The 22,076-nt window shown below is 44.2% G+C and overlaps 1 protein-coding gene across 1 annotated transcript in view; it reads left to right on the top strand.

Annotated features, from left to right (window-relative positions):
- Window positions 1-22,076, top strand: part of LOC124711904 (scavenger receptor class B member 1-like) — a 204,910-nt gene that overhangs the window by 129,490 nt on the left and 53,344 nt on the right. The window contains exons 2-3 of the mRNA XM_047242156.1: window positions 7,018-7,109; window positions 13,003-13,166. Coding sequence (XP_047098112.1) covers window positions 7,018-7,109; window positions 13,003-13,166 — 256 coding nt within the window. The remainder of the gene's footprint in view (window positions 1-7,017; window positions 7,110-13,002; window positions 13,167-22,076) is intronic.

Here is a 22,076-nt window from a genome sequence, read left to right as displayed (position 1 = left end):
TGATTTTTTGTGCTTTGTGGATATACTACTTACAAGAACGTGAACCTTTACAGTTTAGCCGCGCGGGATTAGCCGAGCGGTCTCGGGCGGCGCAGTCATGGACTGTGTGGCTGGTCCCGGCGGAGGTTAGAGTCCTCCCTTGGGCATGGGTGTGTGTGTTTGTCCTTAGGATAAGTAGTGTGTAAGCTTAGGGACTGATGACCTTAGCAGTTAAGTCCCATAAGATTTCACGCACATTTGAACATTTTTTGACTCTGTACAGTTTAGGAATTCATGGTGTTATGCACCCTGTATGAACTTCATGTATGGCTCTGTATGAATGTACGCATACATAGACAACTGTGTTTTATTGTTTATTTTTATTCTCAGCTGCATGCCCATCTTCAGTAGTCCTGTAGAAGACGCACAACACACCAAACTACAGGGTGATTCAAAAAGAATACCACAACTTTAGGAATTTAAAACTCTGCAACGACAAAAGGCAGAGCTAAGCACTATCTGTCGGCGAATTAAGGGAGCTATAAAGTTTCATTTAGTTGTACATTTGTTCGTTTGAGGCGCTGTTGACTAGGCGTCAGCGTCAGTTGATGCTAAGATGGCGACTGCTCAACAGAAAGCTTTTTGTGTTATTGAGTACGGCAGAAGTGAATCGACGACAGTTGTTCAGCGTGCATTTCGAACGAAGTATGGTGTTAAACCTCCTGATAGGTGGTGTATTAAACGTTGGTATAAACAGTTTACAGAGAATGGGTGTTTGTGCAAAGGGAAAAGTTCTGGACGGCCGAGAACGAGTGATGAAAATGTAGCACGCATCCAGCAAGCATTTGTTCGCAGCCCAGGAAAATCGACTCGCAGAGCTAGCAGAGAGCTGCAAATTCCACAATCAACTGTATGGAGAGTCCTACGAAAAAGGTTAGTTATGAAACCTTATCGTCTGAAATTGGTTCAAGCACTGTCTGCAGCTGATAAGATTAAAAGAATCGATTTCTGTGATTTTATCCTTGCTCAAATGGAAACAGATGAATCTTTCGTTTCAAAGATTGTGTTTAGTGATGAAGCAACTTTCCACACTAACGGGAAAGTCAACCGTCACAATGTCTGTATATGGGGCACTGAGAATCCGCGGGAAACAACTCAGTATGAACGTGACTCGCCTAAGGTGAACGTTTTCTGTGCCATTTCAGCGAATAAAGTTTTTGGTCCCTTTTTCTTCGAAGGTGCTACTGTAACTGGCTACAGTATCTGGAGATGTTAGAGAATTGGCTGTTCCCTCAGCTCGAACAAGAAGCACAATTCATATTTCAGCAGGATGGAGCGCCACCACATTGGCACTTATCAGTCCGTAACTACCTGAACGTCAACTACCCGAGGCGATGGATCGGCCGCCAGGCAGCCCGTGACAGAGCACTTTATCACTGGCCTCCAAGAAGCCCTGATCTTACCCCCTGCGATTTTTTCTTATGGGGGTATGTTAAGGATATGGTGTTTCGGCCACCTCTCCCAGCCACCATTGATGATTTGAAACGAGAAATAACAGCAGCTATCCAAAGTGTTACGCCTGATATGCTACAGAGAGTGTGGAACGAGTTGGAGTATCGGGTTGATATTGCTCGAGTGTCTGGAGGGGGCCATATTGAACATCTCTGAACTTGTTTTTGAGTGAAAAAAAAACCTTTTTAAATACTCTTTGTAATGATGTATAACAGAAGGTTATATTATGTTTCTTTCATTAAATACACATTTTTAAAGTTGTGGTATTCTTTTTGAATCACCCTGTATATGATATGGCACGAGTTCATAATTTTGCGTTACTTTGTTCAATACTTACATATAATTTACTGTTATGCCCTCATAGAATTTCCGTACGTGTTGTCTTTAGATATTTCATTTCAACTTTTAATTTGTTTTTAGCGCGTCTTGGCCATCTTACAGATGAGGCAGTGTGCCTTAGATTACCAGTTATTTATTTTGTCGTCACACATCGATATTGTGGGTTTGTGTTATTTGTATCTTCCGTAGTGTGCATGTTGCTTCCTGTGACTTAAGTGCAGTGTTTGTTTAACTTGATTACTTTGGTTGTTTCGATTATTGAAAGTAAAATACATAAAATATAATTAGTATAAAGGAAAACCGTATAAAATATACCTAGCATAAATTCAGCTGTGTGTGTTTTGAATTGGTTTCATCTCTTGAGTAGTTCTTTATTGGGAGGAAGTTTGTGAAATTTGCGATGAAATTCTCGTTTCATTGCTCTGTTTGTTCATTTAGATTTTAGAATACTATTTATATCTTTCGTCGCATGGGTGTCGAGAGGTCTGCTCATATAATAGTTATATATTTCACTTCCAATACTCGAAACAACCAAAGTAATCAAATGAAACGAATGTACAGATCACCTGTCACAGCAAACAATAACCATATTATGCAAAACACAGATGACATGAACCTACAATGTCGATGTCATAGAATACACCGATTTAAATATAAACCACACTGCGTCGTGTGTAATATGCCAAGAACGATCTGCAAGCCAATCAAAAGTTAACGTAGAATATCCAAAAAGAGTCTACGAAAATTGTATGAGAGCACAATAGTAAATTACTCGTAACTACGGGGCAAAGTAATCCAGAATAACAAACGCGTCCCATAGAGTGCAGCATTATGTATTGTGTGTGTTCTGCAGCACTGGCATGTAGCCCGATGCTGGTTCAACCAAAGCAAAAATAAAAATGAAACAGGCAGCCTTGTGTGCGTCATTCGTCAATAGTTCAAGGGTGCGTGTTGCTAAAAGCAATGGGTGAGGAGTAAGGTTAAGAGCTGAGGTGGGCGTTAGCTGCGAGCGGCCGTGTTACGCCACCGACCACCCTTGGACCCGCAGACGCGGTTTCCCCGGGTGAGACCTGAGTTGTGAAACATGCGGAAAGCCAACTAGTAATGCGGCCTCACGGGCGAGAGGAGACCACTCTGCAAGAGCGGACTGCGGTGTCACGGCTCCACACCAGCTCCCCCTCATTCCCATACAAACCGCGTTCTCCACATTCATCCCTTCCCCATACTCTGCACCCACACACTATCAAAATACTGCTGCAATAGTAAATGTAGAATTATAACCGCTCGAATCGGAGTTGTTCCGTGAAGCGAACGAAGTACTGTTTTAAACTAACAAAATATTGATCATCAATTCTGTAACCAGGATAGCAGTGGCAAATCCGATTGTATACTAAATAAAATGAGTTCGCTGGTAGAAATTATAAAGTCCAACCTGAAGTGGCCAGTGAAGCTAAGATTTTTCTAATGCCTCTTTCACGAGAAATATCGCTCTTTACCGCTGCTTTAAGGGGGGTAGGATGTCAAACGGGCCGACTTGGAGCAGGAGAGGCATCACAGGACATTTTAATTTCTAGTGTCTATACTTTTACAAATAAATTCATCAAACTTTGTCAGCATCACCAGGAAGGATTCAGGATTCAAACCCATTGCAGTGGAAGTTCGAAAACATAACAAAATAATTTTTTTACGTGCGAAATTTCATCATTTTTTCCCTTACTAATGGCTGCGTTTGTTGCTATAGGTACACTTTTCTTCATATGTTAGAGAGATTCTTCGATGAATTTTGCACAGCATACTTACCATACTCACATGTGTATGATACTCTAGAATTTATTTAATTTATGAAAAAACGAATGAACTGTTGTATTTTGAATTTCATGTTCAGGAAAAACACAAATTTTATAGTTAATTACCACAATTTTTACCACAGTTTTTAATAGATTTGGAAAATTCTAGAGTTTCATACACCTTTAAGTATGGTTTGTATGCTGTGCAAAATTCATCGAAGAATCTCTCTTACTTATGAAGAAAAGTGTACCTACAGCAACAAATGCTGCCATTAGTAAGTGAAAAAAATGAAGAAATTATTTCGTATGTTTTCGAACTTCCACTGCTAAGAGTGTGAATTCTGAATCCTTCCTGGTCATGCTGAAAACGTTCTATGAATTTATTTGTAAAAGTATAGACAGTGGAATTTAAAATGTTCAGTGGTTCCTCTCATGCTCCAAGTCGGCCCGTTTGACGACCTACCAAGACTCGGTAACATGACATGAAAGACATCACAAAAACGGTCCAGTCGATTCTCTGCCTGCATTGTTTTTAACAAGGAAAGACAAGAGGTCTTGCTCACAGACTTGATGAGATTCAACCGATAACCTATTGATACTTTTCTCAGTGCCAAAGAAAGTCTCTATAGAAAAGTTCTAGCTAAAACACAAATAAAGCTGTATAGGAAAGATATGGACCGAAGAACAGAAGAATAATCGTCGGAGAAGAATGCCAGAACACTCGAACGAAACTAAAGGACGAAAGTGTTGAAATTTTGCGGCCGATAGGTGGCCGGAATGAAAATGAAATTAAGTACTCTAGGATGCCTCAGTATGTGTTCTATCAACTGATTCCTTTTTTTGTCAGATTGTGTCATGAACACTATTTTCCTCAGTTCGAGTCAATGTACCCTCATTAGTTACTCGTTCGACCCCTCTGATCTTCAACAGGCTTCTGTAACGTTACATATCAAAAGCTTCTATTCTCTTCTTGTTTCACTTCCGTACAAGGCTACATTCCACACAAATAGCTTCAGAAAAGACTTCTTAACATGTACGTCTGTACTAGATGTTAACAAATTACTCTTTTTCAGCAACTCTTTTCTTGCAATCGATAGTCTGAATTTTATTTCGCCTCTGCTTCCGTCATCATCAATAATTTTGCTGTCCAAATATCATAATTTATCTACTACTTTTAGTGTCTCATTTCCTAACCCAATTCCTTCAGCATCGCCTCATTTAATTCGACTACTCTCCATTAACAGTATTGGTTAAAAACAGTCCTGGTTGCAATTTTAGTTTTTTTATTTTTCAACGACGCGTTTCGCCTTATTTAGGCATATTCAGGTTATCTAAATAGAAAACAGAGAACAAATACATCTATTTAAGAATCGCGATCGCGTTGTGCAGACTTGGATAACCTATAAGCATGTATAAACAGATCACCTATTGAAAATATAAACAGATCACCTATTGAAAGAACAAATACCTTAATTTGGTATTTCTTAAGAATCCTTTAGTCAATGTAGCCAAAGGGCATCGTCGAATATATCAGGCCATCATCGCCTTCGTTAAACTCAGTAAAACCTAGAAATATAAAATAGTAAAATCATTACCTTTTCTAGATGGGCGCGAGAGGCACCAAGATCTGCATAACGCGTCCCCGTTCACAGGAGCGAGTAACAGTAAGCATAATGCTTACTACCTGAGCCTCCATCTTACTGTTACTCGCTCCTGTGAACGGGGACGCGTTATGCAGATCTTGGTGCCTCTCGCGCCCATCTAGAAAAGGTAATGATTTTACTATTTTATATTTCTAGGTTTTACTGAGTTTAACGAAGGCGATGATGGCCTGATATATTCGACAATGCCCTTTGGCTACATTGACTAAAGGATTCTTAAGAAATACCAAATAAAGATATTTGTTCTTTCAATAGGTGATCTGTTTATATTTTCAATTGGTGATCTGTTTATGTTGTGAACTGGCAAGACAGCCAATCCACAGTGACGGGTAGCCGAAAGGCACGCGTTTAAGCTCACGCAGGCTGGCGTGAGGTCTGGAACAGTTAAAGGGTTTGAGTCTAGCAAATAAAGTACGGAGCTTCTGGAATACTTAACTTTAATCCATAATTTGTGAAGATCGGTCTGACGGTACATGCATCACAAGATAAATAGCAAATGATAATGGCGCCTTGCTAGGTCGTAGCAAATGACGTAGCTGAAGGCTATGCTAACTATCGTCTCGGCAAATGAGAGCGTAATTTGTCAGTGAACCATCGCTAGCAAAGTCGACTGTACAACTGGGGCGAGTGCTAGGACGTCTCTCTAGACCTGCCGTGTGGCGGCTCTCGGTCTGCAATCACTGACAGTAGCGACACGCGGGTCCGACGTATACTACCGGACCGCGGCCGGTTTAAAGGCTACCACCTAAGTGTGGTGTCTGGCGGTGACACCACAGTTTATACATGCTTATAGGTTATCCAAGTCTGCACAACGCGATCGCGATTCTTAAATAGATGTATTTATTCTCTATTTTCTATTTAGATAACCTGAAGATGCCTAAATAAGGCGAAACGCGTCGTTGAAAAATAAAAAAAAAATAAAATTGCAACCAAAACTGTTTTTAACCAGTACTGTTAAACACTGGTTTGCTGTTATGCCACATATGGACTGGAAGACTCTCCATTAAATTTGTCGGTGTACATCTTACATCCCTGTTAAAGACATTATCCAAGTCCTCTACTGTGTCTGTGCAGTGTAACAGACAAACCTCTTAATTTTTTTCTCTGTGAATTTTATTTCCCTCTCTTTCTCCCGTTTTTCCTGTACTGGTTGCTCAATATAGAGATCGAATAATATTGGCGATAGACTGGCATTTGCATCTCGTGGTCGTGCGGTAGCGTTCTCGCTTCCCACGCCCGGGTTCCCAGGTTCGATTCCGGCGGGGTCAGGGATTTTCTCTGCTTCGTGATGGCTGGGTGTTGTGTGCTGTCCTTAGGTTAGTTAGGTTTAAGTAGTTCTAAGTTCTAGGGAACTGATGACCATAGATGTTAAGTCCCATAGTGCTCAGAGCCATTTGCACCAGACTGGCATCCTCTCCCACAGTTTCCCTTTCATATCTTTACAGTTTTGTAACTATTGTCTGTTATAAACGTAAACTCAGGTTTGTCTTTCCTCAGTATATCTTCCGAGGTAAGTCCCAGGTTCAGTATCACCTCGCGTGTACCTGTACTTCTCTGCGACCTAAACTGATGTTCCCCTACGTCGACTTTAGAGGCTATACCATTATTCTGTAAATAATTCGTGTCAGGGTTTGGCATCTACGACTCAAAATGATGGCTTGGGAGTTTTCGCGCCGCAAAACGGCATCCACTGTATGTCGCCCGCTGCAACCGGCTGACGTTTGTCCGCATTGTTGCAGGTTCGTGGCTGCTGGTGCTGGCAGGCGTGTTCTCCATAGGGCTGGGAGCCGGCATGATGGCGCTCAAACCGTACGACCTGCTCTTCAGAATGGTACGTACCCTCTACGTGTATTGTCCTTCGCAGCTTTAACCATTTGGCACTGTTTTAAAATTTTCGAGGACAGAACATTTCAGCGGTTTTTTCCGATAAAACGGGGACTTCGGAATGCAATCACGTACACTTTGAGACAAAAAAAGTACCACAAAGGAGTTATGCAAATTGGTCACAAATTAATATTCATACAGTTATCGACGGAATATGCAGAATTGTAAACTTTGGCGGCTGGATGATGACTGTGTGACGCTGAAGCGCAATTTAACCACGCAGCTGCCAAGGATAGTAAACAGGAGACATGTCGATACCTTTGCGAATTTCATTCCGCGTACTCAGTTGGACAGTAACTGTGGCTGGCAGACAGAGATGTGGACAATATACGCAGATGTCAGCATTTGAGAGAGGACATGCAGTTGGACTCAAAGAAGCCGATTGGAGTAATTGGTGAATCGCTCGACTTTTGACTAGGAGCGATGCCACTATTTGACGATATTGGCTGGAATGGGTCAACCATAGCTGAACACAGCGTCAAGAAGCAAGTTTTCGATCTAGAGAGACGACCGAGGCCCGAGCCATCGTCAGGAGCCACTCCAGAGCCTCGAATTTTAAAACTAACATTCCAATAGCTGTTATTTTTGTAGCTTTTTAATTAGTTTCAATTAATTTCGACTCCTGCAGCATGAACGACAAAAAACATCCAGTCGTGCATGTATGTAAGAGAGAATCTATGATTACTCATAAAGTCTTCTATGGAAACCAGGCGCAAATATTGGTTCCCTGTTATGTACGTGCACGACTGGATGCTTTTTGTCGTTCGTACTGGATGCTGAGAGCCACAATCTCAAGAATCGGGAGAAAAACTTATCTTGGAGTAAGAGCTCGAATAAGGACAAATGAAACAGTGGTAGGACTGAAACAAGATCATTAAACTGGTATGGACACTTCTTGCGAATGCCACATGATCCGTGGCTCAGGAAATTTTCGAATATAAACGAAGTGGGAGACAGAAAGGCGGCAGTTGACGGCGTTCTTGGAATGACGGTGAGCTACAAACGAAATAGCGGGGCACCACCGCGTGTGCAGGGAGGGTACGTTGGACAGAGTGCCTTGACACGAGGTAACGGTAATACAGATTAATGTTCTTGATCTTTGCATTAATTAAAATTTGTATGATGATAAAATAGATGTTTACTTACTTATAGCTCCAGGTATTATCTCAAAATCATATAGGCTTAGTCATCAAATATACACACGCATGTCTCCGTGCCCCATAAGTCCATCTGTAAAACTGAGTCAACATCTCTCCTGATGAGTGAGACACAGAACTCAATGGAGTTACTATCATGTACTATAGAGTTTTGTGCATCTCCGCTTGTAAAAACATTACACCGAGATTATGTACTGCAAAGTGACAGGTTGTTGCAGTTGCACCCCGCCTACTTTAAGTAATCTATGTGTGTAGCATGCATTACTTACTAAGTATGTTCTAGTTGCCATTTTTTTAAACAGGTGTGGTTCAGTAATCTTTTCATCTCCTTGAACAGTATGTTACGGTGTTCCGTGGTAGAGAATGCTGTTTTAAGTTTTCTGTTTGTTTTTCCTTGTTAAATGTAAGCCCAAGCTGGGTCTTGTTCCTTGATTATGTGCAGAACTATTGGTGCAATCCTGAGTAACGTTTTCTCTGATACGAACAACAGACTGGTGCATGTACTCACTTGGTGCAGTATGCTTACCAATTTTTTAAAAATAGTTCTCTTCAATGAGCCCGACTGCTACTTTTAGTTATTCTTGCGAGTTTTAAAATGATCTATGTTTTGTGAGTTTGACCCGAGAAGAGATTCCCATAGCTAAGAACTGAGTGTACATAGGAATGCGAGTAGTATTGGTGTCAATCATTGGAGGTCAGGGTGGAGACCTGTTCCTAAGAAAGTTGGTTATGCCTCGCTTCTAGTGACGACCAAGTGTTGGTTAAGAGGAGGTCAATTCAGGACCTGCACCCACCCTGTCTGCCTACTAGACACAACGGACTTGCGATTTCTGGCTCAAAAAAATGGTTTAAAAGGTTCTCAGCACTATGGGACATAATATCTGAGGTCATCAGTCCCCTAGACTTAGAACTGCTTAAACCTAACAACCTAAGGACAACATAGACATCCGCGTCCGAGGAAGGATTCGAACCTGCGACCGTAGCAGCAGCGCGGTTCCGGACTGCAGCGCCTAGAACCGCTCGGCAACAGCGGCCGGCGCGATTTCTGGCGTGCGATTTCGCATGCCAGTAGGAGCACTTTCGTGGATATTCGACGCACCCTGACTGCAAATTTGTACGTCACTCTGGTAATTCGACCTGTTGTGCTGCCATTCATGAACAGCATTCCAGGGGGTGTTTTCCAACAGGATAACACTCGCCCACATATCGCTGTTGTAATCCGATATGCTCTACAGAGTGTGGACGTGTTGCCTCGGCCTGCTCCATCACCAGCTCTGCCTCCAGTCGAGCACGTATCTGACATCACCGGACGGCAACTCCAGCTTCATCTACAACCAGCATTAACCGGCCCCCTCTATCGACCGACCAAATGGAACAGGCACGGAAATCCATTCCACAAACTGACATCCGGCAGCTGTACTACACAGTGCGTGCACGTTTGCATGCTTGCATTCAACATCCTGGCGGCTACTTCGGTTATTAAAAAGCACCGGCACTTCACGTTTGCGATGGCCTGTCTCGCGCTTACATTAACCCGTGATCTTGGAGTGTTCATCTCTTAAATATGTTACCTAAACAAACGTATTCCCGAAATGTTTGTTATTCCACATTACTTCTTTGGTTTGCGATTTTTATCCGTTAGTGAAATTCCTGATGTTTAAACAAACAGACTAGTTATATCGCACACTTGGAACTTGTAAGTGAAAATACGTGTGACAAGAGTTTTAGCTTTGGTGGAATTATTCGGTGTCGTTCGCAGTGAACAAGTAGTACTCGTTATACTATCACCTCTGAATGTTGTGAGCACTGACCGCAGGACGGAATAAGTGGCATAAAAGCAACAGAGCGAAGTGGAAAGATCGATTCCAGAAACGTGCGGCTAACGCTGTAGTCTATTACTTCGTTTCATGCCTAGTGGTAGCAAGAGGTGTAATTGCGGAACGATCGCGTGGAACCCATAGCATGGAAAGCCAGTGGGGAATTTAGATTTGTTGGGGCAGTTTTGCGAAAGTGGGGAGCACCTGTTGAGGAAAGTAAAATTACTGCAACACTCGTAATGTTTCCTTGTGGAATTGAAATACTCTCTGCAAGGATATTTACTTGTCGATGTAGTCCGTGAGATAGTGTAACACAAATACTTAGAGGAATGAAACAGCAGTCGTTGATAGACGACAGATTTTATTGCTTGGAGTGAATATTCTGTCTAACAAATTTATGGAACCGTCATTCAAGAAAGACTGTAAGCTGTTCTTACCGTAGACTATATTTGGGGACCACGACAGGAAGACAATACAGACTACGGCGCCTGTGGAGGCAGGCAGACATTTCAACTCTTGCCTGGTGGCTAATGTAACAAATCGAGGAGTGTGTGAAAGCAGAACCGGAGTGATTTTCGCTCTTCTTCAACTGCTCATTTGTCTTTTAGGATCGAACCAAACAGGAAAGGCTATCTGGGAAGGTGTTGTACTACACTACTGGCCATTAAAATTGCTACACCAAGAAGAAATGCAGATGATAAACGGGTGTTCATTGGACAAATATATTATACTAGAACTGACATGTGATTACACTTTCACGCAATTTGGGTGCATAGATCCTGAGAAATCAGCACCCAGAACAACCACCTCTGGCCGTAATAACGGCCTTGATACTCCTGGACATTGAGTCAAACAGAGCTTGGATGGCGTGTACAGGTACAGCTGCCCATGCAGCTTCAACACGATACCACAGTTCATCAAGAGTAGTGACTGGCGTGTTGTGACGAGCCAGTTGCTCGGACACCATTGACCAGACGTTTTCAATTCATGAGAGATCTGGAGAATGTGTTGGCCAGGGCAGCAGTCGAACATTTTCTGTATCCAGAAACATGCAACATGCGGTCGTCCATTATCTTGCTGAAATGTAGGGTTTCACAGGGATCGAATGAAGGGTAGAGCCACGGGTCGTAACACATCTGAAATGTAATGTCCATTGTTCCAAGTGCCGTCAATGCAAACAAGAGGTGACCGAAACGTGTAACCAATGACACCCCATACCATCACGCCGGGTGATACGCCAGTATGGCGATGACGAATACACGCTTATAATGTGCGTTCACCGCGATGTCGCCAAACACGGATGCGACCATCATGATGCTATAAACAGAACTTGGATTCATCCGAATAAAATGACGTTTTGCCATTCGTGCACCCAGGTTCGTCGTTTACACCATCGCAAGCACTCCTGTCTGTGATGCAGCGTCAAGGGTAACCGCAGCCATGGTCTCCTAGCTGATAGTCCATGCTGCTGCAAACGTCGTCGAACTGTTCGTGCAGATGGTTGTTGTCTTGCAAACGTCCCCATCTGTTGACTCAGGCATCGAGACGTGGCTGCACGATCCGTTACAGCCATGCGGATAAGATGCCTGTCATCTCGACTGCTAGTGATACGAGGCCGTTTGGATCCAGCACGGCGTTCCGTATTACCCTCCTGAACCCACCGATTCCATATTCGGCTAACAGTCATTGGATCTCGGCCAACGCGAGCCGCAATGTCGCGACACGTTAATCCGCAATCGCGATAGGCTACACTCCGCTCCTTTATCAAAGTCGGAAACGTGATGGTGTGCATTTCTCCTCCTTACACGAGGCATCACAACAACGTTTCACCAGGCAACGCCGGTCAACTGCTGTTTGTGTATGAGAAATCGGTTGGAAACTTTCCTCATGTCAGCACGTTGTAGGTGTCACCACCGGCGCCAATCTTGTGTGAATGCTCTGAAAAGCTAACCATTTGCATATCACAGCATCTTCTTCCTGTCGGTTAAATTTTGCGTCTGTAGCACGTCATCTTCGTGGTGTAGCAATTTTAATGGCCAGTAGTGTACATTTATAACTTCCTTACAATATCATTCAATGTGTAAATAGCATAAGAGTCTCGTCGCAACCCTTGTTCACAATACGAGCAGCCCTTAGTGGCTCGCCATCTCACAGCTGTTCATGACGTCGCCTTTCCGGCTCAGATCTTTTTTAATATGCGACTTGTAAGTACTGCATCTTTTCCAGTCAGTACAAACTTTAATTTTATTGATGTACTATATACCTAATATGTTTCATAACAGTTAGTCTAATTCTGAAGACGACGTTCATAGTAGCGTCGAAACCAGGTCAATTTTGACTTAATATTTGTGACCGAGGGCTTACTTGTTCCAATATAATTCTGACACGGTCACTGAACCTTAGCAGCTATGTTCAAAGTTTTTTCTGCTTTTTAATGTTCTGCAGACTGTGATTGGTACAATAGTTGAAAATTTTATAATTTTATTTTATTTGTTATCATTTTCCGACACAATCACCAATAATTTAACACACGATTGGTCTCGCCATCAGTAAAGACAGTGTTGTTTGTATCGGAAAGAAAATTGATTTTAAATATAGGCTTAGTTGCAATGTAAGCTGTGTCCTGTTCTAGTGAACCTAGGCAGCCAATTCGCACTACCCAAAGTTGCATATAATTGAGAACAATTCGGAGTTATGTTATGCAATGCACACTGCAGATACGCACAGTATTGTAACGGTGAGGCGGTAGCACTACCTGCCCGTAAACAAGGGTTGAACATTCCGGAAAGCGCGTTCGCCGGACTGTGTACGTTTTGCCTGCCTGCAGTAAGCTTCGCTGAGCGTGGCCCGTCTGTGTGTTTGCCAGAAAATCATGTTCTTCGACGGCGGCGAGTCGTTCGAGCTGTGGCGGAAGCCGCCGGTGGACCTGTTCCTCAAGGTCTACCTCTTCAACATCACCAACGCGGACGCCTTCCTCAGCGGCGAGGACAAGAAGCTGCGCTTCGAGGAGGTCGGCCCCTACGTCTACAGGTCAGTACATTCCGTAGCATTTACTGTCAACAGGAGGGCGCAGTCTCCCCCGCGCACAGTGCAGAGCCGCCGAGGTGTCCAGACCGAGCAGGGGGCACAGTGGTTAGCGACACTGGACGCGCATTCGGGAGGACGACGGGTCAAACCCGCGTCCGGCCATCCCGATTTAGGTGTTTAGAGATTTCCCTAAATCACCGTCCTTCAACCACTCTCCACAGACGCTGGCGACAGCAACGCGCGAACAACTGTCCGATTCCGCCATTTCCGGGATGCTCGTGGCCCGGCGCCTGGCCATAGCAATCTGCCCTTTTTTCAGTGTCAGTGTGTTTCCCCCGTTACGGCTCGCACCGTCGCTAGAATGGTTCGCCATTCGCCTCTGTTCCGTTTACATACTTTCCGTACCGCGCCGTCACGCATCCGCAACTGCACTAGTCTCTCGGTTCGCAGTGGTCACAGTGGCTTGGTTCATCATTTTGCAGGTGTTACGTTTCAACATGACAACGCACTGTCCCATACAACATGTACAACACTTGCCACAATGTCAGATGAGAAGTTTGTAGGGATGGTTCCTTTAAACCCGAGCTTGTGTTCCGTCCCTAATGACCTCGTAGTCGACGGTACGTTAAAACGCTAATCCCTTCTTCCTTCCTCCTACGAGGTGTCCAGACGTCCTGTAGCGAAGAGCTCATTACGCAGCTTGCGCACATCGTTCGTGCCTCGCGTAGCGGACCACTCGGTCAGACGACTGTTTGAGCGTTCCGAAAAGACGAAAACCCTCCGGGAGGTCTGGTGAGTACCTACAACGCAGAAGACAAACTTCTCATCTGACATTGTGGCAAGTGTTGTACATGTTGTATGGGACAGTGCGTTGTCATGTTGAAACGTAACACCTGCACAATGATGAACCAAATCACTGTGACCACTGCGAACCGCGAGACTAGAACAGCTGCGAATGCGTGGTTCAAATGGTTCAAATGGCTCTGAGCACTATGGGACTCAACTGCTGAGGTCATTAGTCCCCTAGAACTTAGAACTAGTTAAACCTAACTAACCTAAGGACATCACAAATATCCATGCCCGAGGCAGGATTCGAACCTGCGACCGTAGCGGTCTTGCGGTTCCAGACTGTAGCGCCTTTAACCGCACGGCCACTGCGGCCGGCGTGAATGCGTGACGGCGCGGTAAGGAAAGTATGTAAACTGGCGTATCACCGGGCGTGGTGGTATGGGGTGTTCGCATTGACGGCACTTTGAACAGTGGACGTTACATTTCAGCTGTGTTATGACCCGTGGCTCTACCCTTCATTCGATCCCTGCGAAACTCTACATTTCAGCAGGATAATGCACGACCGCATTTTGCAGGTCCTGTACGGGCCTTTCTGGATACAGAAAGTGTTGTACATGCCGTATGGGACCGTGCGTTGTCATGTTGCAACAGAACACCTGCACAATGATGAACCAAATCACTGTGACCACTGCGAACCGCGAGACTAGTGCAGTTGCGAATGCGTGACGGTGCGGTAAGGAAACTATGTAAACGGAACAGAGGTGAATGGCGAACCATTCTAGCGACGATGCGAGCCGTAACAGGGGAAACCCACTGACACAAACGACACTGAAAAAAGGACAGATTGCTATGGCCAGGCGCCGGGCCGCGAGCATCCCGGAAATGGCGGAATCGGACAGTTGTTCGCGCTCTGCTGTCGCCAGAGTGTGTGGAAAGTTGTTGAAGGACGGTGAAACCACGAGCAGGAGACGTCCATGCCTCTTTGTAGAACGTGCCGTTCGGAGGCCTGGCCGCTCTGCAAAGCGGACAGACGACGGCCTATGCCAAATACCTCGAAACATACTTGCCAGTTTACTTCAAATTTTTACATGACATTGTAATGTACATTCTGACGGACATACGCTATGTATTTTTTTAATGTTTGTAATATGTAACTAGCCCGCCCGGTTGGCTGTGCGGTATAATGCACGGCTTTCCGGGCGGGAAGGAGCGCCTGGTTCCCGGCACGAATCCACCCAGCGGATTTGTGCCGAGGTCCGGTGAACCGGCCAGTCTGTGGATGGTTTTTTGGCGGTTTTCCATCTGCCTCGGCGAATGCGGGCTGGTTCCCCTTATTCCGCCTCAGCTACACTATGTCAGCGATTGCTGCGCAAACAAGTTCTCCACGTACGCGTACACCACCGTTACTCTACCACGCAAACATAGGGGTTACACTCGTCTGGTGTGAGACGTTCCCTGGGGGGTCCACCGGGGGCCGAACCGCACAATAACCCTGGGTTCGGTGTGGGGCGGCGGAGGAGTGAAGTGGACTGCGGTAGTCGTCGTGGGGTTGTGGACCACTGCGGCTGCGGCGGGGACGGAGCCTCTCCGTCGTTTCTAGGTCCCCAGTTAACATACAATACAATACAATACAACACAATATGTAACTCAGTATGTGATATATGAAGGGGAAACGTTGTTACCAAAAATCTCTGAAAGGTGTTGGCCGATTTACTTCAAATTTTTACATGATACTCTAACAAACATTCAGATGGACATAGGCTACATACCTTTTGAAACAACAATGTATAGGTTTTCGGTTAAGACGGACTGTGATAAAGAAAATTCTGTGTTGTGTAAATGTGCCATTTTGATTTCTTTCGCACAGTCAGTTTCAGCTACCATAGGGAGACATGTAAACCATTAGACAAATTGTTTCTCCCATATATGGTCTTTCTCCTTACACATATTTTCAAGCAAAAACTGCATACTCCTCAATGCGCTGTTTTGCTTCCTCGCTCAATGTCGGTTTTACGAAAAACAGGAAAGTTGTATATGCGTTATTGGCTTGAGATTAGAATACTACTACGGGATCTGAATCTTCCGAAGCTTTGAAATCCTACCCACTCACACATTAAACTATGCAGAGTTCTGTCACTGAAGATAGTATCCTCACGAATCCAACAGCTGGGGTTGTCTCTCGTGCTCCTTGTACCAACGACTCCAACCGATTTACCCGTTCATTTTAAGTTACTTCGATTCCCAATCGAGGTGTCGTTAGCAATAAGAATAAGCGAGGGTCACGGTGAGAAAGACGGGCAATAGGACACAGAGGGTGGGGTCAATGGACAGGAGAGGGGCAGGAGGTGATGCACAGAGAGAAAGGGAAGATGGATGAGTTGGACAAAGATAGGGGGGAAGAGGAAGATAGTATCAGAGGAAGGAGAAGGGGGGAGGAGACTGGGAAGTATATCCAACTCCCGCACTTACTTAGCAACTGCAAAGCGTTGCCGATCTCGCTACTAAAATACATGCTCCAACTTCGTATCTTCTACCAAGCTCCCATGTGCATTACACGAAAGGTATTAAGTATCCCAGTACACTGTCTCCTTTCTACAATTTTACCTTTATCTCAAAATGTAGCTGCTGTGGCCAGAGTTGGTGCTAGGAAAGCAGGTATCTTGACGACAGGAACATCGTGCGTGTACCTACCTAGGTATGAATGGAATCGGCCACGAGCGCATGTCGAGAAAGAGAAGTGCAGCCACACGCATACCTCCTGCTGCGTGTGAAGTACACACATTGGCGTAAGGAGCACAGATCGCGACGCACCTTTACAAGTACGTCCTGTCCTGCGCTGTCACTTGCGTAGTTGCACGGTGCTAACGCCTGGTCAACGGTGTTGGTGACTTACAAGTTATTGCAGCCATTCTTCACCTTTTCTTCTTTTTTTTTGTTACATCATGACGGTTTTCGTTTGACTCACTCTCACAGAAGCTTTGATAATTAAAACTAGCACTGAGTCAGTGGAGAATGGGAGACCTTGTACTTTTGTGGGGCTAAAATTTGTTGCGTGACGTGTCAAAGCTGGTAGTTCCGGAGCACCTCTATGGCGTGGACAAAGTGCGGGAGGGGGGGGGGGGGGGGGACTCTGCTCGATTGTGGACTAGTAGCGAAACTTTATAGTAGTGCCAAGTGTGACTTGGGCCACAATGACTGTTAGGCAGTGGCAAAGAGTGGCATTTGCCCTTGAGACTATCAAACGCCATCCTGTCACGAATATGATGGATTCGTCATTTGTCCTAAGGGGGTTGTTCAGACACAGGTGCCGCATTTTCCAATACGCAAAGTTTAAAATGAACATTAGAATTCTGAACAAACAAGTGGAGACTGTCAGGACCAGAGAATGCAGTGTCAGAACACAATGCAAGACCGTGAGGACTAGGTACCAGCAATTGTCGCAAGGAGGTGTGTGTGTGTGTGTGTGTGTGTGTGTGTGTGTGTGTGTGCGTGTGCGTGTGTGCGCGCGCGGGCGCGCGCGTCTACCTTTTCCTATGACTGCACGTACAACCTACATCCATTCAACATGAAGATGCAATAAATTTTAACGGTTCGAAGCAATTTGGTTTGTAGTATCACAATTGCTACAAAACAATAACAACCGCAGAAAAAATTATATTCTTTCCACAGCAAGTTAGCGCTCTATCTTGTATTCTCTCATCATTGTGTGAGAGGGAAGCTGTCCTTAGAGACGGCGAGCAGTACCGGACGCTGTCCCAGACCGAATAAAAACAATCTCACAGCCGGCATGAACAGTAACACACTAATCTCTATTTGGAAAGCTACATTAGATTTCATCTTACAGTTCCATATACAATTTGTTGTTACCGTAAATGATGAATATTTCATTTATGAACGTACTTGAACATCCTTCTTAAGTTCTAATCTTCACAAAAGTACGCCACAATAAAATGGGTTAGTTTCTTGAAACACAGTATTCTCCGCGATATGCATCTCTTTTTTTTTTTTTTTTTCAAGATCTACATTACTACTTTACTGGACTCTGCCAGTCTCTTACGTTTCGAACAGACAGGAAACGCATATCGATTTTTATCCGCTTAAGTACACCATGGTACACCAGGTGAATCAAGTCCCTGCAAAGAGAATTTACCTAATTTGCCAGTAAGTGCTATTCTAGGTTTTGCTATAAGTCCTTGTTCCTCAAACCACTTTTGAATCGCATTTGTGTCATTAGTCACTCTTCCTATACCTAAATCGATTCGGTACATATATACTTTTGCCTTGTTAAAGCTTGTATACATTTGCCTAAAAAAATGAATCTCACCTTGCTGCTGATAATGGAAAAGGACTGGAAAGTTTAAGGCACGAGTTTCGAATTGTTTTTTATTACCTTACTGAACCGTGAGGTTAAATGTATCAGTAAATCTCGTAAATAACAAGATTTGGCGAAACCGTGTGCGCCTGACGTTCTTCCGTTTGCACGTCTCTTAAACTTCCAGCAGAATGTTCTGATGTAACCCTCGGGCACCGACAGCTCCTACAGAATCTGATGAAAAGGAATTAAAGACCACTGGGAGATAAGGGAATTAAAGCTCCGTGGCCACCTGATAGACTGTTTAAACTACCGCGGCTTCCTGACGCAGCTGGAGTTCATTTATTGGTATTTACGTTATTCGCCGAATGTATCTCTCTCCTCTCACTTGTTCCCAGGTATAGAATGCTCATAATAAAGAGTATAGACGCGTGAGAGATCCTCAGCATAGCGACACGCGCCTGTGACGCCCCACACGGAGTGGTCGCAAGCACAGCATAAGCCTGGCTGCTCCGTGGAGACGGGCCGCAGCGCCTGCGGGGCGGCAACCGTGCGCTACACATCGTCCGGCCAGCAGCCGGCGGTTGGCGGGTCCCACAAGGGGAAGGCCTCAGACACGGCCAACCGACTCGGCTCAGATTTGGCAGGTCGTTTGTATACAACCTAAAACGAAGGAATCTAAGATATTTTGGGTCAACACCCCCAAGTTTTTGAAAAAATACCCCTAAAGGTATCGATAGATAATTGTAAATAGAGCATTTTTCATCACCAGGTATGGGGTCCGAAAACGCATAGTTTTCCAGAAATCGAAGTAAGGAACTTTTACAACTGCCCTTCTGTACCCACATGGTCAACGCTTATCGCCGACAACGCCGATAGCGCAACGGCCAAGGTAAATGGCTGTGAATCTCGAAGAAACGTTGTGGATGTTATTCTTTTGGTTTGTATTTTTCCATATCTCAATTGATGGGGATAGGAAGGTTAATAAAGTAAGTAAATCAACAAGGAATGATAGTAAGATAGGCAAATAAATTTCTCAAACCTCTTGGGATAGTAAACAACTAAAATGTTACCAGGTCACTTTACAATGGCTCTTCCAGTCACTGTTATGCGTCCTCACTTTTCTTCGAACAACTATATGGATGGTACTTGTCATATAAACATTCGAAACAAATAGACTTACGGCACCAAGAGCATGTAATGAATGCAATCTTTCGACAGCTATACTGTTCCTTCCCTATGATATGACGAAGAGGCAACCCCGCGTGCATTCTATCCCGTGCCTCGCTGTAAACAAGCGTCGCACGATTGGCTATCTGTTATCCCTCGTGAGGAAGTCGCAGCACTTTTATTCGGAGTTGTTTTCATGTGACAAGGCTTAAAAGTCTAATACTTTACTAACTCACGGCGTTTGGGAAATCAGTTTGCCTACCGTATTATTATCATTCCTTATTCATTTACTTACCTTATTAACCCTCCTATCCCTATCAATTGAGATATGGAAAAATACAAACGAAAAGAATAACATCCGCTAGGTTTCTTCGAGATTCGAACCCGGGTTTCCCGATTACCAGCCAGTTACCGTGGTCGTTGCGCTATTTTTTTTTTTTCAGTTTGTTCGTTATGGTTCGTTGTATTTCGTCGTAGCGGACGTCACCTGACATCCGTTGAAGCTCGTTGTTGATCGTTTCTCTCAGATGTTTTATTACAGAGGCCAGCCAGCTCTCTGACCGAACACGCTGAGCTACCGTGCCGGCGACTATCGACGCTGTCGGCGATAGGCGTTAACCATTTGGGTACAGACAAGGCAGTTGTAAAAGTTTCTTACCTCGATTTCTGGAAAAGTGAGCGTTTTTGGACCCCATACCTGATGATGAAAAATGCTCTATTTACAATTATCTATCGACCCAGCCAATTTTGAGTCGATCGCTCGTCATAACATTTAGGGGTGATTTTTCTCAAAAACTTGGGGGTGTTGACCCAAAATATCTTAGATTCCTTCGTTTTAGGTTGTACACAGGCGACCTGCCAAATGTGAGCCGAATCGGTTGGCCGTCTCTGAGGCCTTCCCCTGGTCAGCCCGGTCGGGCGCGACGGGGGACGAGGTCGGACCCCGCAGAACCAGGCAATCGCCCCCTGGCGCCCCCACCTGCCTGCTAGCAATACCAGTCGGGTACGTTTTGCCTTGACGTTCTTCATTGGAAGTTCTTGGCCGTTAAGATGGAAGAGTCGACAAGCCTTATCGTTCAGTATAGAACGGGAATGGTTTTATTTTTCGTATCGTTTGCACGCCATCCAAACTACATATGCCACCACACTATTATGGAGAAAACACTCATTTCCAACGTCATTACAACACCAATCACAAAAGCAATATGCGGCACGAACAATAGGGCGTACATTAAATCTCTCAGTGCAAGGGGTAAATATTTACTAACAGACGTGACTGAGTGACTGACGAGATTTACACTTTTAAACACAAATTAAAAACGTCTATAAACCAAATTCTAGTTTGTGACGCGCAACGTTTCCCGAAAAAAGTCAGTTGTCGACAACACACACGACTGGATATGTTTGAGCGACTGAAACGCTTCATTACGAATTCTGAAACAAATTGCAAGACCTTGTACGACTGTATGATTTCGACTGGTGGAACCGTTCTCGCTTTATGAAATATTACCGCAAGAGCAAGATGCTCGAATCCACAGACAAGCTGCTACAGTCGTTTATATGTTTGATTCAACGTGTGTGGCTCAGCTATTATTTATTTATTATTTTATTCGTGGCTGCAATTTTGAGCAAGTACAGTACTATTTTTTTCGGGACAAATGTATAAATAGATGTGATACAGTTATTTTAAATTGTCAAAGAGTGTTTAAAATAATCGCATACAATATTTAAATTTCCGAGCATACCATGACGTAATCCTTCTATGTAAAAGATATTGACTGCCTCCTAAACTAAGCTTCTGAATATGACAAATTTATTTGCAACTGATGACTGAAACTTAACCTGAAAAAAAAATTCTGTTGTGAAACTGACAATCAAGCCAGCACATTGAATCACTTCCTATGAAGCTCACCGTTAATGACTAGTGGATTATAGCCTAACAGTTTAAAATAGTTTGGCCGTATGCCCATCGGTTAACAGCACGGGAGCTTTTCGTATCAAATCCAAGTACTATATCTTTTGTCTAAACAGCACGAATAAGGCAGTTACTCCTTCATCCGACAAAGTAATAACGGTTAATTCGTCACAGGTTGCCTATTATCGTCACACGAAAAAATTCTTCATGTGGCACTGAATACACAATCATCACTGCAATCCAAATCGCGGGTGTCCGGCGCTGTTGTCGCGTAATCACGGTGCACAATTGAACACTTAAACACATCAAACAAATCACTCAGTTAACGCCATCTACGTATTTGCTGGACGTCAGGCCCACGGCTTTGAGTGACACACACAGTCGTTAAACAATTGCAAACGCGGTCGGCTGTCCTGCCGAAATCCACTCTGCTCCCTTAACAGCCAACAACTTACTTGCCCGGAACCTCAACATCGACTCCCGTCTGGCGCATTGGGCGCTCGACTATCGATAGTACCTACGGCGACCTGCAAGAGGCAAAGATATATTACACTACTGGCCATTAAAATTGCTACACCAAGAAGAAATGCATATGATAAAAGGGTATTCATTGGACAAATATATTATACTAGAACGAACATGTGATTACATTTTCACGCAATTTGTGTGAATAGATCCTGAAAAATCAGTATCCAGAACAATCACCTCTATCCATAATAACGGCCTT

Source organism: Schistocerca piceifrons, chromosome 8, assembly GCF_021461385.2.
Source record: "Schistocerca piceifrons isolate TAMUIC-IGC-003096 chromosome 8, iqSchPice1.1, whole genome shotgun sequence".
In the NCBI taxonomy this organism is placed as follows: Eukaryota; Metazoa; Arthropoda; class Insecta; order Orthoptera; family Acrididae; genus Schistocerca; species Schistocerca piceifrons.
This window is presented reverse-complemented; position numbering and strand designations above follow the sequence as displayed.